The following is a 16788-nucleotide window of genomic DNA, read 5'->3' on the forward strand; positions in this document are numbered from 1 at the left end:
GGAGTCTTGCCTACTTCTACTGTATTAAATCTCAATGTTTGAATCCACTATTATAATATTATGATTTAAGATTATGTCTCTGGGTTTTGTAACAAAAATTCAAACTATTTAATTTAAGCTGAACAAGTTGTAACAGTGAATTTAAGTAAGCAAATAATTGAATAACTTATTAATCAGCATTGTACATGTTATCTTTAGTCAATGGTGCTATTATATTTTTAGAAAGTAAATAAAGATACGCCTCATAACACATGAAAATGTTAAAACCTCTAACGACTAAGTCCTTTTCAAGTGTTAAAAGACGTATTTTTTTACTTTCTGCAAATCGGTTGAAGCAAAAAGGCAAAATATTTATTGTGCTTGTAAGTGTTCACCAAACTACTGTAAATAACGAATATCTGACATTAATATAACACATTAATAATAGCGCAAGGTGGAAAAATATAATGGTACAAAGCTAACACCACAGAATTAATTTTTAAAATAAAGCCATTTTATATTGACTCCTTACAGTATTGATGAACTTTTAAAAAGAAAAGTCTGTAAAACTCTAATACTTTAACCTTTAATTATTTTATCGTTAGTTTTTTACTATTGTAAACACTTGTATTGACACTTTTCATGCGGATTACTTTTTTTTACAAGGAAGGACATTTTGATTCGATTAATTTTCCTCAAAAGTGCACGGGAGCTCTGTGTACCCATCAGATAACCATATGCTGTAGATGTTTTTTTTAGCTTTACCCATTCTTTGATTAAACTGCGCCATTATAAAGAAAACAAGAGGAAATAACCATTTGAAAATCTGGAACGTCGAGGAGCGTTCTCACCAAGTTTATAGGGTTATTAACTGCTAGCTCTAGATCTTTAATTAGCATCTCTGTATTAATTTAACACTGAATAATGCATCTAGAGCTCTACATTCTACCAACATTTTTAGTTATAAATTAATCATTTAAACACCTTCATTCCGATATTGATAATGTTCAGAGTTTTTTTCTGAATGTAACTCCTCTAATAGATAAAATTACTTTAAAAACGGTTGTGTAAGTTTTGACTTATAAAATAAAATAAAACATAACAATTAATTTGAGATCCATGATTGAATAATTAAAAGGAAGACTACAAAAGCAACCACTTAAAAATCAATTACTGTTGGAAACATGTTTAAAATAGAGCCGATGTATTGTTATTCATCACAATTCACAGTAAAGTAGTTTGTCTAAATCCAACTACTTTAGGATATTCGTAGCAGAACACTCGATATGACCTCAAGCATACAATTACAATTAAAAAACTGATGGTTCAGGCCTGCACAGTAGTTTTTAACAGACTTATTAGATATAGCAGTTTATTTAAACGTTTGTAGTTAACTTTGGAGTATTACGGTTTAATCTAATAATTTGATAACTTAACAATAATGAAGCGTTTCTTTTGTAAAAATTAGTAACTAGCTGTTATCCACGGGCTTCAACACGTTTGACTTCATAAGTAAAACTATTGATTGGTTAAGTTAAGCTAAAATTAACAAAACAGATTACAGCATTACAAACAAATAATCACGCCAGATTTTAATAAGGTAATAAATTGAAAGAATAACATACAAATAAGAACAGCTGAGGTATTTTTAACATTAAGTATATGGAAAGTTCCCTTTGGAAAGCAATTATGACCTTAAAGGGCAATTTATGAACAAATGGATATTGGATAATGGATTTGAGCAAAGCTTTCTCGTCATGACGAACATTTTAAGTATATGGCTTATGGGGGTGTGTCTTGTGGTTTTCTCAAAAGTTCATGGGTACTTTTGGCTGTATATATAGGTATTCGTATTATAAGTCGCAACCCTAGGAAATCTTTTTTATATGTTTGGTCATAAATTTAAATGTTAGCCGCCATATTGGAAAATGGCATTCATATAACAAAGGTCTTCACATTATAGCTTCCATGAAAATAGTTAAAGTGTCTAATTTGCAGATTTTTCGTATCATTGATTCTGAGGTACAAAATATTTTTTTTCTGTATATAATATTTTGTATTGTATTGTAATATTTAAGACGTTCAAAATATATACGAGTTTCGTGTTTTATACGCTCCAAAGGTGTTTTCAGCAAAATAAAGTTATTAAAGAGAACAGATTTTGATCAAATTTAAAACGTAACAATTTTTTTCGAAATCGTGAAAAAAGTGGTTAATTTTAGATGATTGTTAGGTTTAATTTCGAAATCCTGCAAAAGCCCCACCCCTTCATCATCTTAGTCAAACAAATTTCACAGAGTTTACGCGACAACGACCCTACAGTAATTAGTGCACAGCGAATTCAATCTCAACAAACTTTACCGTCATTTGCATACTTTTACACCTCAAGACCTTTTGAGAAAATTTACATATTTGTTTTGAAAACGCTTATTATCGCTGAAACCTGTTTGACACAATTCAAAATACGTTTAAGAAACACACAATGGTAGTTGACATATTTAAATAAGAAACTGTACTTAGAAAGTCCAACCAATACATTTGTGTATAGCAAGTAAGTAATAACCAGTGATGGGTTTTCCAATTGTGAAGTATAATGGTTGGTTGAAAATACAAACATTTAGTAAAGAAGCATACATCTAAATAAATAGTAACGTAAGAAATATAGGGAAATAATAGATAATTGTCCCTTGGGGTATTTGATCTTTTAATACTTTTAATTAAAATAGCGACGATACAAAGTAGGTATTTTAAGCCAAGAATGAATGGAGATGAGTGTAGGATGAGTTGCGCGATCTTGTAGTCTTGTTAGTGGCTAAGGCCGACATATTCCTTAGACACAGCTGTTAATTAATAGCCCATACAGCTAATGGCAACTAAGGGACCTACAGTTTATAGTGGAATCCGAACCACATTTTTCCTTGGTATTAACGAATTGGTCTAATTATTAGGATAGTACTGAGGATAGTCGTAGTAATCACTAGTGCGGACGTTAATCCACACCAGTGTCGCATCCACAGCGCATTCCTATAAATATCAGCAGTTGTCGGAGACATTCTCAAATCTATAACTAATAGTGTAATTGATTAATGTATTTATTCCCACCACATCACTTTTTAAAAGTGTTATTTGTAGAAACAATAAATAATAAAACATTATTCTTTACTCACTTAGTTGTGGATTGGATGGGTAATTTCAAATTCCACAAACGTTTTGAAACCTTAGTCTTAAACGCTGATTTATATTACTTTTTTTGAGATTTAAACCCCGCGTCCAATATTGCAGAGGTATTACCGCCCACATACATCATCGTGCTCTACATTTAGTACAAATAAAGCCAGGAACACGTTACTCCTTATAAAAGGAAGTGGTCCCAAGAAACGGCTTCTAAATCATTTCATACTGTTATTCTGTTTCCTTTCCCTTGAGAAGTGAAAGACAAATCTTAATAACTTATCTTTACTACTTGTACAAGTATTTACAGACCAGCAAAACCCAGTTTTTTTCGTTCTTTTAATAAAAAATACGTTTGTTTTGCTGTTAGTATAAACGTCAATGGTTGGATCCATATAAAACACAAGTAAAAATCTTAAACAAAACTAGTTTGATTATGTAAATAGAATCTGCAACATGTAGAAATAAAGTAGCATTATAGAACATTTTACTGCAAATTAATATAACGACAAATATTGATTTCGGAAACTCTGTTATATATTATAAAATATAAAATGATATATGGGGAACAGTTTAATTTGTGGCCAATAATTATAGAAATGGTTAACCGGAAACCACATAATTAAAACCAAGGAATGTAATTTTATCCCCCACAAAAATGTGGCAAAGTATAATTTTAAATTTGTAACCCAATAACTGAAATCAAATATATATAGGGGATTTATATAAGAATGTATATACTTCAAGTGAATTTCTCATAACAATTCAGCTGCTATTATTGTACGTTTCAAGGTAAGACCTATTTACTTTTTTTTACGTTAGGACGATAACTCGAGTAACAAAAAAATCATCCGATTTTGATTAGGTTTGGTAAACGTGGAGACTTATGTTCATTCGAACGAGTTCGCGAACCAGCATGATGGGAATTTTGGAACGGGGTTTTATGGAGTTAGTTTTCCCAATGTCGACTCAAGAAATATACAATTTGAAACTTCTTTCTTGTTGGATGAAATGAAATTAAGAAAAGAAATATAATATATAGTTACTCTTTTAGAGAATAAATATACTGTTTCAGTTTTCTTGTTCATGGATATGTGTAGTTTTATCAAATCTGCCAATTTCATTCCAATAACATTTAACATAATACATACAACAAAATACATAGGACAAAATACATACATCAAAATACATAGGACAAAATACATACATCAAAATACATAGGACAAAATACAAACAGCAATAGTCGTTAAACTCAATGCTAATTAAATAGAGAGATTATTTTGAACATTTAAGAAAATATTTTGGCTATAAACCAACCGCACAAATGAAGGTTTTCTTCGTGAGCAGGTTTGATGAGATGGGGGTGTTTTTATTTTATCCGTGTTAAACATACAGTAGACTACAAGTAAAAAAAGTGTTCAGCATTGCCTCCAGGATTGATTTAAGACAGTATAAAATAGGTTTACGTACCTTATGTTATGGCCGGCCGCGCATCTCTCTGTAATTTAATGTATTTGTGCGTGTTAAATGTTTTATTTGTGTATTTTGACGACGACATCATGTTCCAATAATTTTATGTTTAACGACAAAGCTTGAATATGAAACGCCAGTTTCGAAACTAGTCGCTTGTAAGACTATTCAAGGATTGACGACGTAAGGTACGTAAACCTATTTTATACTGTAAAAAAAGTAGTAACTATAAATTGCAAGTTATGGAGCACAAACGCAACGAAATTAGAGCTAGGCCGTTTAACATGAGATATTCTGGAAGTTATAACTACAGCATGAACACTAATAGAATAATAATGAGTACTGTATCAAAGACTGACTGCTTCTAAGGTACTACCCAGAGTCGTTTACAAACATGTCTCTAACAAACATTCAAACCTTAAATTTTTTATACTGTTGAACTGATTCATCTCTGTACTGTTGCTATTTTTAATGTTTTCATTTCCTAAAATTTGACTACAAAATTAACGTTTTACACCTGATGAATGTTTAGCCTAATAAGTTAATAGTTCGGTTAATAGTAATAGTTATGGAACTGTCGTGTTGAACAGGTGTTTCTTTTTGGCACTCAGTTATAGCAAAAATATTGGATTAAATAACTTGTCATCACATAAATTACAGCTTGAGAACACAATACAATACAATGTGTTCAACAAAGGTGGGGACATTATTTACGTAGTGATTCCTTGGGTCAAAATAAAGAGAAAATCAAGAATAAAATTTGTTAAAAAAATGCTTCGTTAACCAGATATCCGCCATTTTGTATTTTGACAAAACATTTTTATCCATGTATTTTTTTTAACCTATCCTTATAAAACTTGGTATGTAAGTTAAGGTAGAAGAAACCCATGCTAGGAAAAACATATCTTCGTTCAACTTAAGTTTTTAAATGGAGGTCATTTTAAATTCATAAACTTAAAATTACTAAAATATGGCTGATTATATGAGAAAATGTCAAGAATACTTTTACTTAACATGTTTAATTCCTTATCAAACAACACTAAGTTAAAAAAAGATTGATTACAAATAACTGAAATATCACTATTTTTAGTTACAAAATGGGGTAGAAGAAGGATAAACTACAGGTTTGCCTCATTTTACAACTAAAAATCATGATATTTCAGTTATTTTAAAATCGATCTTTTTAAATTTTGAATAACTATACTATATGAGAACCAATGAATGAATTTCAAAACTGTAGTTTAAATATTTTGTGTAAGTGCTTGCGATAGGTGACTTCAAAAATATTTAATTTAGTTAGTGCCTAGATCGTGACAAAGGTCAAGACAATCTAAATGCTGTCAATGCACTGAAGTAAAATTATTAAAAATATTACTTCTTCTGACGTCACTAATTAATTTAACCACAATATCACGCACTCAATAAGACAATCAAATATTTCTCGTCGTTATAGACTAGTTGGAGGAACATCAATGTTGACCTACAGTTTATAGTGGAATCCGAACCACATTTGTCCTTGGTATTAACGAATTGGTCTAATTATTAGGATAGTACTGAGGATAGTCGTAGTAATCACTAGTGCGGACGTTAATCCATACCAGGGAGTATCGCATCCACAGCGCATTCCACAGCGCAAATATCAGCAGTTGTCGGAGACATTTTGAAATCCATAACTAATGGCTTGACTTACTTGACTTATTTCCTTGAGCTCCTAGGGGGAGCATAGGGCCTCGACGAACACTCTCCAACGGTCTCTATGGTTTGCCAGTTCCTTTGCTCTAGCCCATGTCATGCCTTGTCCCTCCAACTCTCTCTCCACCCGTAATTAATTTATTCACACCGTATTAATTTTTAACACTGTTATTTTCAGAAACAATAAATAACTAAACATATTTTTTTACTCACTTACTTGTGGATGTGTAATTTCAAATTCCACAAAATTTTTGAAACCTTAGTCTTAAACGATGGTTTATATTACTTTTTGGAGATTTAAACCCCGCGTCCAATATTGCAGAGGTATTACCACCCACATACATCATCGTGCTCTACATTTAGTACAAATAAAGCCAGGAACACGTTACTCCTTATAAAAGGAAGTGGTCCCAAGAAACGGCTTCTAAATCATTTCATACTGTTATTCTGTTTCCCTTGGGAAGTGAAAGACAAATCTTCATAACCCATCTTTACTACGTGTACAAGTATTTACAGACCAGCAAAACACAGTTTTTTCGTTCTTTTAATAAAAAAATACGTTTGTTTTGCTGTTAGTATAATTGTCAATGGTTGGATCCATATAAAACACAAGTAAAAATCTTAACAAAACTAGTTTGATTATCTAAATAGAACCCTCAATGCAATACGTAGAAAGTAAGTAGCATTAGAGAACATTTTACTGCAAATTAATATAACGACAAATATTGATTTCGGAAACTCTGTTATATATTATAAAATATAAAATGATATATGGGGAACAGTTTAATTTGTGGCCAATAATTATAGAAATGGTTAACCGGAAACCACATAATTAAAACCAAGTAATGTAATTTTATCCCCCACAAAAACGTGGCAAAGTATAATTCTAAATTTGTAACCCAATAACTGAAATCAAATATATATAGGGGATTTATATAAGAATTTATATACTTCAAGTGAATTTCCCATAACAATTCAGCTGCTATTATTGTAGGTTTCAAGGTAAGACGGGTACCGATTTACTTTTTTTGTTTTGATGCAACCAAAAGCAAAAAAAGCGAGTTCATGTCTGTTAGGATGATAACTCGAGTAAATAAATCATTCGATTTTTTTACAAAGTTTGGTACAAATGTGAAAACTTATGTTCATTCGAACGATTCGAGTAGATCGCGAACCAGCATGATCCGAATTTTGGAACGGGGTTTTATGGAGTTAATTTTCCCAATTTTGACCCAAGAAATATAAACTAAATTACATTTAAAAAATAAATACTATACCTAGTTATCTCTTCAGAATAAATTAATCTAGTTAGAGATTAGATCAACTGTTGTAGTTCTATTGTTCATCAAATCTATCCTCCATTTCATTCTAATAACATTTAACATAACAAAATACATACGACCAAATACAAGCAGCAACAGCCATTAAACTCAATTCTTATTAAATAGGGAATTATTTTGAACATTTAGGAAGTACTTTAGTTATAACCCAACCACACAAATGAAAGTGTTCTTCGTGAGCAGGTTTGTTGGGACGGGGGTGTTTTTATTTTACTCGTTCGTTAAACATACGAATGTATGTTTTTAAACATACAGTAGGCTACAAGTAAAAAAGTGGTAACTATAAATTACAAGTTATGGAGCACAATCGCAACGAAATTAGAGCTAGGCCGTTTAACATGAGATATTCTGGAAGTTATAACTACAGCATGAACACTAATAGAATAATAATGAGTACTGTATCAAAGACTGCTTCTAAGGTACTACCCAGAGTCGACATGCATAACATGTTAATCTCTAACAAACATCCAAACATTAAATTAATTATACTATTGAACTGATCCATCCCTGTACTAATGCTATTTTTTAATGTTTTCATTTCCTAAAATTTGACTGCAAAATTAATGTTTCACACCTGATGAATGTTTAGCCTAATAAGTTAATAGTTCGGTTAATAGTAATAGTTATGGAACTGTCGTGTTGAACAGGTTTTTCTTTTTGGCACTCAGTTATAGCAACAATATTGGATTAAATAACTTGTCATCACATAAATTACAACTTGAGAACACAATACAATACAATGTGTTCAAAAAAGGTGGGGACATAATTTACGTAGTGATTCCTTGGGTCAAAATAAAGAGAAAATCAAGAATAAATTTGTTCAAAAACTGCTTTGTTAACCAGATATCCGCCATTTTGTATTTTTTACAAAAACATTTTTATCTATGTATTTTTTTCTACCGATCTTTATAAACTTGGTATTTATATTAAGGTAGAAGAAACCCATGCTAGGAAAAAATATATCTTCATTTAGCTTAAGTTTTCAAATAGCGGTAATTTAAAATTCATAAAGTTAAAATTATTAAAATATGGTTGATTTTATGAGAAAATGTCAAGAGTTTACTTAGCATGTTTAATTCCTTATCAAACAACACTACGTTAAAAAAAGATTGATTACAAATAACTGAAATATCACTATTTTTAGTTGCAAAATGGGGTAGAATAAGGATAAACTACAGGTTTGCTTCATTTTACAACTAAAAATCATGATATTTCAGTTATTTTAAAATCGATCTTTTTAAATTTGGAATAACTATAATATATGAGAACCAATGAAAGAATTTCATAACTGTAATTTAAATATTATTTGTATAGCGATATTTGGCGTTCAAAAATATTTAATTTAGTTAGTGCCTAAAACCTAGAACGTGATAAAGGCCAAGACAATCTAAATGCTGTTAATACACCGATGTAAAATGATTAAAAATAATACTTCCTTAGACATGGCTGATTAATTTAACCACAATATTATGCACCCAATAAGACAATCAAATATTTCTCGTCGTTATAGACTAGTTGGAGGAACATCAATGTTGACAAACCCAGATAGCAATCAAGACTAACCTAGTTCGGAACGTCTTTCAAGTTATTAGCATAGTTCTACAATTCTGATGGCGTTCAATTAGTTGGCTTAGCCAACAGAGTTTGTGGATTGTGGACTACTTGGGAACTGCTGAACCTTTCTTCGCCACATACAAACTACAAACATCAGAGGGCAAATTATAATATTATTTGCGTTGATGTGGTGGTAGCATATCATTGACCTAAAATCAATAGCATACGGTAAGCATAACATCAATTACTTTAGTAGGTACTTAGTTACACTTAAGTACTTAACTATTTATAGTGGTGTTTTTAGGAATTAAGGCCATAATATTTGCTAATTAATTATTCCAAATAAACATTTACTAATGCTATCATCAGAGTTGTATATCAAAATAATATCTTAATCTTATACAAGCTACAATATTAAGCTTAATCTATTTTTTTTTCAACTATTCCATCAACTTTTTATCTATTCCATTTTGTAAAATTACATAAATTGTTATTTATCTCCCTCTGCTGAAACTGAAACATCATTTTAAGTCAGCAGACGTTTTAAAGTTTTGAAATAAATCATTTTCCACTAATTTCAAAGTGAATTTAAGCAATGTATTTAACATAACCACGGTTTCGATAGTAGTTTAATGATTCAAACGTTCCCGTTTCTGTAATCCGAAACAGTCTGTGGAAATCAGCGGGTTTTTGTACGTGACATCGCCATCCACTTGGGGATTGAGCACATTTGTCCTTTGCGCTTCTTCACAAAACATAAAAGGAAACATCCTAGGGCAGTTTCCTTCTCTGACTTAGAAAACAGTTAGTTCCAACAGTTTAAAAGGAAAACAATCAGTAGATATAGACATTTTCCTTCATTTATGAATTCATTATTGCAATGTAAAACTCAGAACTACAACCAACAGTATGGTTGTACTATTTTAAATAACTATTGGGGTATTCTAGACTTTTTAAATATTGTGTTGTGTTATTAGCAATATTTTGTTACGATACCAAAGTATTCTGAATTCTAAAAATACCTGAATTCCCAGTATACTCTGATATTCTAGGTACATTATGTTTTTATTACAAAGAACAACTTGAACTGATCCATTACAGTCTGCTGGACAGAATAATGCAGTGATGTTTGTAACAGTTCTACAGCTGAGGCCGACTATAATAGATGGTCATTGATTATACTCTCTATGGAGAACTAATGTGCAGGCAGGATGGTCTCTACTATTGATTGACCGAAGCAACATATTATGTTGTCACAAATTAATTTTTAACCAATTATTGAATGCTTTGCAAGAGATGAGCTTCGCCGACGAAAATAAAATAAATAAGTTATACATAATAAATTCTAATCTGATATATTAAAAAGCCTTTTGCAAAACTTATGACAGCAAGCCTGACCATACTACTGGACCGAATTACACGCGGGTTATACCAAAAGAAAGAGTATTGGTCCTATATGTGCAGGGTTTATTTGAATTTTTATCATGTTTATGTTAGTTGGTTCAAATTGGAAATTAAACTTTTCTTATGGAGATTTAACATGGAGCTAATTTGATATATTAATAGACAAGCATGCTTATTGAAACCTCGCAGGGAAAATCTACGCATACTGTTAGAAAGTTATTTGCCTGTAGATTTGCAGAATCCCTTTATCAATTGAAATAGGCTCAATAATAGGCACAAAAAATGAATTAAAAATACAAAAATTAACTTGGGCATTATGGGCTGCCATATTGGTGACGAAATAACAACAAAATATACATAGAAAATCAAAACGAATGGAAGAAAATCTAATAACATGTTGTTTTACAGCGTGGGGTGAAAATAGAGAAGTTTGCACAGTACATATTTTTGTTCTAGTTTTCAACCACGGGGTTAGCTTTAGTACTGTATTTAAATCTATTATGAATATCAAATAGTTACAGTCAAATAGGTAATGGTTTTATACCTTCTGTGTTCTTTATATTCTCACCGAGAAATTTTGAAAATTGTTTTATTTCGTTTGATGGTTACTGAGAAGATTGTACATTATAAAATTGGTTGTCTTAGTTAAAATAGTTTTGTACACTTTTTAAGCCTGTGATAAAAAAGTTACTATTGTTGGTATGATATTAGTTTGAGCTAATGGATTATGAGGGAGAAGTTCCCATTGTGATTTTCGAAATAATTTTTATACAAACCATCTTATTATTTATTTTATCATATTTAATGTCACGTATATACCAAAAGACAACATTTTCCGGCATGGTACGGAAAATATAACAATATTATCCGCCAATTAGTTTAGTCTGAGAAAGTAAATACTATTTTGTCGTCTTTCACATAATAAGCAAATGAATTCACAATAAAACCATCATTATAACTAGTAAACTTCACGAAGTTCTGAGGATAGAATTTGGAATTAGTATTGTTTGTGTTATTACAAGTTTTGAGAACTGAAACTAGTTTTAAAGTTGTCTGCAAATACAATAATCGAACTCAAAAGATACTCTCTACAACTTTTAAGCAGATGCAAATTTTTAAGTTTTTTTAATTGAGAATTATAGAAATCAATATTGTACCCACAAAGTGTTTTAAAAAGGGATTCTACCATGCAATGCTTTATAAACCCTTTAATTTAATTTACCATTAGTCAATTTTGCTATTAACGTAGTCATCAAGGTAATTCGTTGGTATGGGACAGCACAAGTATCAAAAACATCTAAACAAATATTAGTCTAGACCAATAAACTATGAAAAGGTGGAATGTCAGGATTTGGCTGCGACTGGGCTTTAGTTTAACGCCTAAGGGAAAGCGCATAATTTGTGAGTTGAGGCACAAAATGCGACCTGTCGGCAACTCCCTTGCACCGGGTGAGATTTTATGGCTGTAACAATTTAGTGCTTTGAAAAATGCATTAGAAACGTTTGATAACAATGTTACCACTTTAGAATGAATCTGTCACATTACTTAAAACTAAATAATTACTGTTGATGTAGAATAATGCATTTTTGTTTCAATCATTTAATTACAAAATCTTATAGTGTCTATTTGGTTACAAAAAATTTTTCTTAATTAAATACTGAAACGTTTAAGTCAAAACTCTGGTGAAGTTATCACGTACGTTTTCAAATGTTTACGTGTAATTTAAGCTATTTTTTAGGGTCTTATGAAAACCATTGCTAACTACAGAAACAATATGTTTTGTTAATTATGCACTTTATTGAAATTTTAACTAGAGACCCCACTGTGGTATTTTCTTTAGTTTTTAGTTTTTATTCTAAGTTAACATATTTTGAGTGAACTGCTTCCCCGCATAAATCTTCGGCCTGGATTGGACCTTGCAGATGACGTTAATAAACCAAAGTTGCCAGTCCAGGTTTTCTATCTATAGGGTTATGTGTAGGACAAAGTGTTTGCAATGATTGTCTCTTCCAACAAATTCGTAATGTTAACGCTGCAGCATTGAAAGAGAGAAATGATGACCTAACTCTACGAAGAGTTTGGTCAGAACTAAAATATTCGATATTCTTATTGTATTGAAAACCGAGAGAACATATTGGAAAAACTTCATAAGAAATTATTTCTGGAGATAAAAGTATAATATAATAATAGTAATATTAGTATAAATACCTGACGTACATAGCTGTTTAGTTATTTTGGACTCACCCTGTATTGTCCCACCCTTGTATTGTCCCACAGATCAGTTATTTTAATTCCTTATAGAAAAATACAGAAGATAGCTAATAAGCATACAACTTTACATTGACCGTAAAAGTCAAAAGAACAGAAGATGGAACTGTTGTTCAGCCAAATTTAAAAATGTTGTTACGGTTATACGAAGAAGGTTATATTGTAATAGTTTACTGTATTGGTGTAATCATGACAATTTTGCTACAACGCAAAAAAATATTTTTGAAAGTGACTGTAATGTTTTGGTGATAAGAAAATCCCAGCAGGTAAGGGAGAGTTGACGACAGGTCACATTTGGCGTTCCCTTACAAATTATGCACTTTAACTGCCCTTAAACTAGAATCTCCTCCCGCTAAACCAGTTTAGAGGAGGTAACTTTTTAATGCCCTCCAGGGGTGGTAGTTTATTTTAAACTGATACAAATCCAAGCAAATATAAGTAGAAAAGTATTTGAAGAGAAAGATATACTGTCGTTAATTGTTTTTGGAGAACATGTAAAATTAACTTGAGTATTTTTATTATATTGATCTCAGTTGATATCCAAATGTAAGACTTAAATAAAAAAGAAGCTACACTAGTTATTATAAGAGTTTGGAGATGTTATGTTATTACATACATAAAAACTGAAACTAGTTGTATCTTAATAAAATATATTATTTAAATTTAGTCACCAAATAGTATAAAATTAAAGGAAATAGCTCGAACAATATTATACTGTGGGTTTACAAGCTATTTTAATTGTTACATATTTTCTTTACAGAGTTTCCAGAGATTTTAATTCAAAGTCGAATAAGCATAGAAACCACAAAACAATGTGTATTCTAAAATACATAGATGTAAAATTCTGTGCACATTATCTTGAATTTAAAATAACGGAAGTAAATAAACAACTATAGAAAAGGCAAATTCTTGAAAATCATCAACAAAATTCAAATTTTTTTTAACCTTTGCAGTTTAAATTGATATTTTCCGGCAAAGAAAAGAATGTTTTCCTTCAAAGGCAACACGACTTAATTTAAAATTTGAACTGTAACGAGATTTCCTAGTCCTTTATTAGTTTAAAGCCCTAATAATATTCCTGTCACAGAAAATGTCACGACTGGACGAAATGAGTTGTTTTTCTCTTAAAGTTAATAGAGTTTTAAAAGTTGTTATGTTGGCAATTAGATGTCAAAATGTTACTTCAGAAATGTAAAACTTAAGTAAAATATAAATTCATAATCACTGGGACAAAGGCCATAAATCTTTGGTTAAAGATGAGAACTAATGTTTCTGCACATACGAAAGGGTTAATATATTAATTGTTATGTCAAATTTAGTGGACTATGTTCTTGGTCACACTGATGATGAGCTTATCCGAAGATTCCAACATAGATGAACTAATTTGATTCATCTATGATTCCAACCGCATTTGTTTTATAGGATGTGACACACAACCAAAAATGTGCTCCACGGTTACAAATACGACATTACAGAAAGAAGTATTCCCTTGCTTTAAAATGTTTTTCTCAAAAAAATTAGTCTAGAAATAAGAAGCTATAACAATATGATAGGTGATCACCTAAGTGACGGATGTTTATAGAACGGAACTATAACTAACGGACGTGATATATATTTTGGCATCCATCCGTGGTTTAAGAATGTAAATTATGTTTAAGTAGTTATTACCTAATTTGTGTTACCCCTTTTAGTACTAGATGCACTCAGTGATCAGTCTACAGTTATTGATGAAATCTTTTTACCACAGACGGAGGTAAGATATCCGTAGTAAACTACATAAGCAAATTCCACTATAATTCAACACATTTTAACAATAGTACAAAATCATAGTTGGTACATAGAACCATAGACAACAATAATTAAATATAGACCGTCAGTCGTGCTGCGATTAGCATAGGTTCTGGCAGCCACCGCTGAAAGGGTCGTGTTAGCACGTACGCCACAACTACAATGCGCTCCCAGTGGTGGACGCCAGAACCTATGCTAATCGCAGCACGGCTGACGGTCTATATTTAATTATTTTGGTCTATGATAGAACTCTCTCTACACTATCTGCTTTATCGGGATAAAAGTTGGAGAATTCAACTGTTGATAAATATGAGATCGTTATGCTGTTTATAGCTTTTTCCTACAGTTACCTAACAATGTACATGTTCTCTCACCGATTCGAGAAAGCAAAGTGGCCAATTCACTCATCAGTGAGACAATGTTAACAGAAGTGAACTTTTAATACGACATTTAATGATACAACAGTACAACAGCTGACCAGCTGATTTACAGCCAGTGCTGCCAACGTATTTCGCGCGCATACGACGTTGCCTGCATGTTACGCGCTCACTATTTTGTGCCTTCACGTTGCATATCTGGAGTGAGACAAAGTAATTAGAGTGAGACAATGTTAACATTGTCTCAATGATGAGCGAATTGGCCACTTTGCTTTCTCAAATCAGTGAGAGAACATGTACATTGTTAGGTAACTGTAGGAAAATAACTATTTTTGGAAATAGTTGAATGCGCTAAGAATCAGTTTACATTAATTTCCATTAATGCTTATCAATATGTACCAACATTGTATTAATAATATACCTGTACAATATTTGGACTATATTAATTTAGTAGTAGGAGATAATCGGTTCAGTAACGTGATGGTAAAATTTAGTCGTATATTTATCACATACCTGTACAATATCTGGGCTCGTCTGACATGTCACCACAGTCGTCAATGGTGTTACAGTAGTTGTCTAGTCGAACACACTTGCCGTTGCGACAGCGGAACTCCGATATCTGACAGCCGAGACAGAAGCTGGCTATAGTCATGATGAGCCACCAACCCCTCCACATCCTGAGGACAAAGATTACACAATGTTACAGTAGTTGTCTAGTCGAACACACTTGCCATTGCGACAGCGGAACTCCGATATCTGACAGCCGAGACAGAAGCTGGCTATAGTCATGATGAGCCACCAACCCCTCCACATCCTGAGGACAAATATAACACAATGTTACAGTAGTTCTAGTCGAACACACTTTCCGTTGCGACAGCGGAACTCCGATATCTGGCAGCCGAGACAGAAGCTGGCTATAGTCATGATGAGCCACCAACCCCTCCACATCCTGAGGACAAAGATTACACAATGTTACAGTAGTTGTCTAGTCGAACACACTTGCCATTGCGACAGCGGAACTCCGATATCTGACAGCCGAGACAGAAGCTGGCTATAGTCATGATGAGCCACCAACCCCTCCACATCCTGAGGACAAAGACACAATGTTACAGTAGTTGTCTAGTCGAACACACTTGCCGTTGCGACAGCGGAACTCCGATATCTGACAGCCGAGACAGAAGCTGGCTATAGTCATGATGAGCCACCAACCCCTCCACATCCTGAGGACAAAGATAACACAATGTTACGGTAGTTGTCTAGTCGAACACACTTGCCGTTGCGACAGCGGAACTCCGATATCTGACAGCCGAGACAGAAGCTGGCTATAGTCATGATGAGCCACCAACCCCTCCACATCCTGAGGACAAAGATTACACCGTCATCAAAAACTTTCAGACCTTTCTCAGGATCGAGCTGGAAAACCTTTAGATTGTCAGGCAAGCTTTATGACCTATAGTCTACACAGGTATCCTGGGGAACAAAAATGATGCTAACACAATTTTGGCTATACTACTAGATAAGCCTAACGGCTCATAATTTTGTAAAAGATAAAAACGAATGGTGCTCTTGTATGCAGTAGAGTTTAGCACTGAAAACACCAGAGTCTTATCGTACTGCATTTTTGCAGTCTTTAATAGAATTAAACGGACTCTGCACAGTAATTAATTACCTTTCCGTATAAATTTAACAAGAGTTATATGGTTGTAAAATATGATATCACAGTCTAGAAATACACCCACGGTTC

The 16788-nt window shown here is 32.3% G+C and overlaps 1 protein-coding gene across 1 annotated transcript in view; it reads right to left on the reverse strand.

The window, feature by feature from the left end:
- The window catches only part of LOC129003910 (uncharacterized), a 50380-nt gene extending 34673 nt beyond the window's left edge, over positions 1-15707 (reverse strand). The window contains exon 1 of the mRNA XM_054432249.1: positions 15558-15707. Coding sequence (XP_054288224.1) covers positions 15558-15696 — 139 coding nt within the window. The 5' untranslated portion in view covers positions 15697-15707. The remainder of the gene's footprint in view (positions 1-15557) is intronic.
- Positions 15708-16788: the final 1081 nt, after the last annotated feature.

Source organism: Macrosteles quadrilineatus, unplaced genomic scaffold (genome assembly GCF_028750875.1).
Source record: "Macrosteles quadrilineatus isolate MER2022 unplaced genomic scaffold, UCM_ALF_1.0 Scaffold_9__3_contigs__length_116548681, whole genome shotgun sequence".
NCBI lineage: Eukaryota > Metazoa > Arthropoda > Insecta > Hemiptera > Cicadellidae > Macrosteles > Macrosteles quadrilineatus.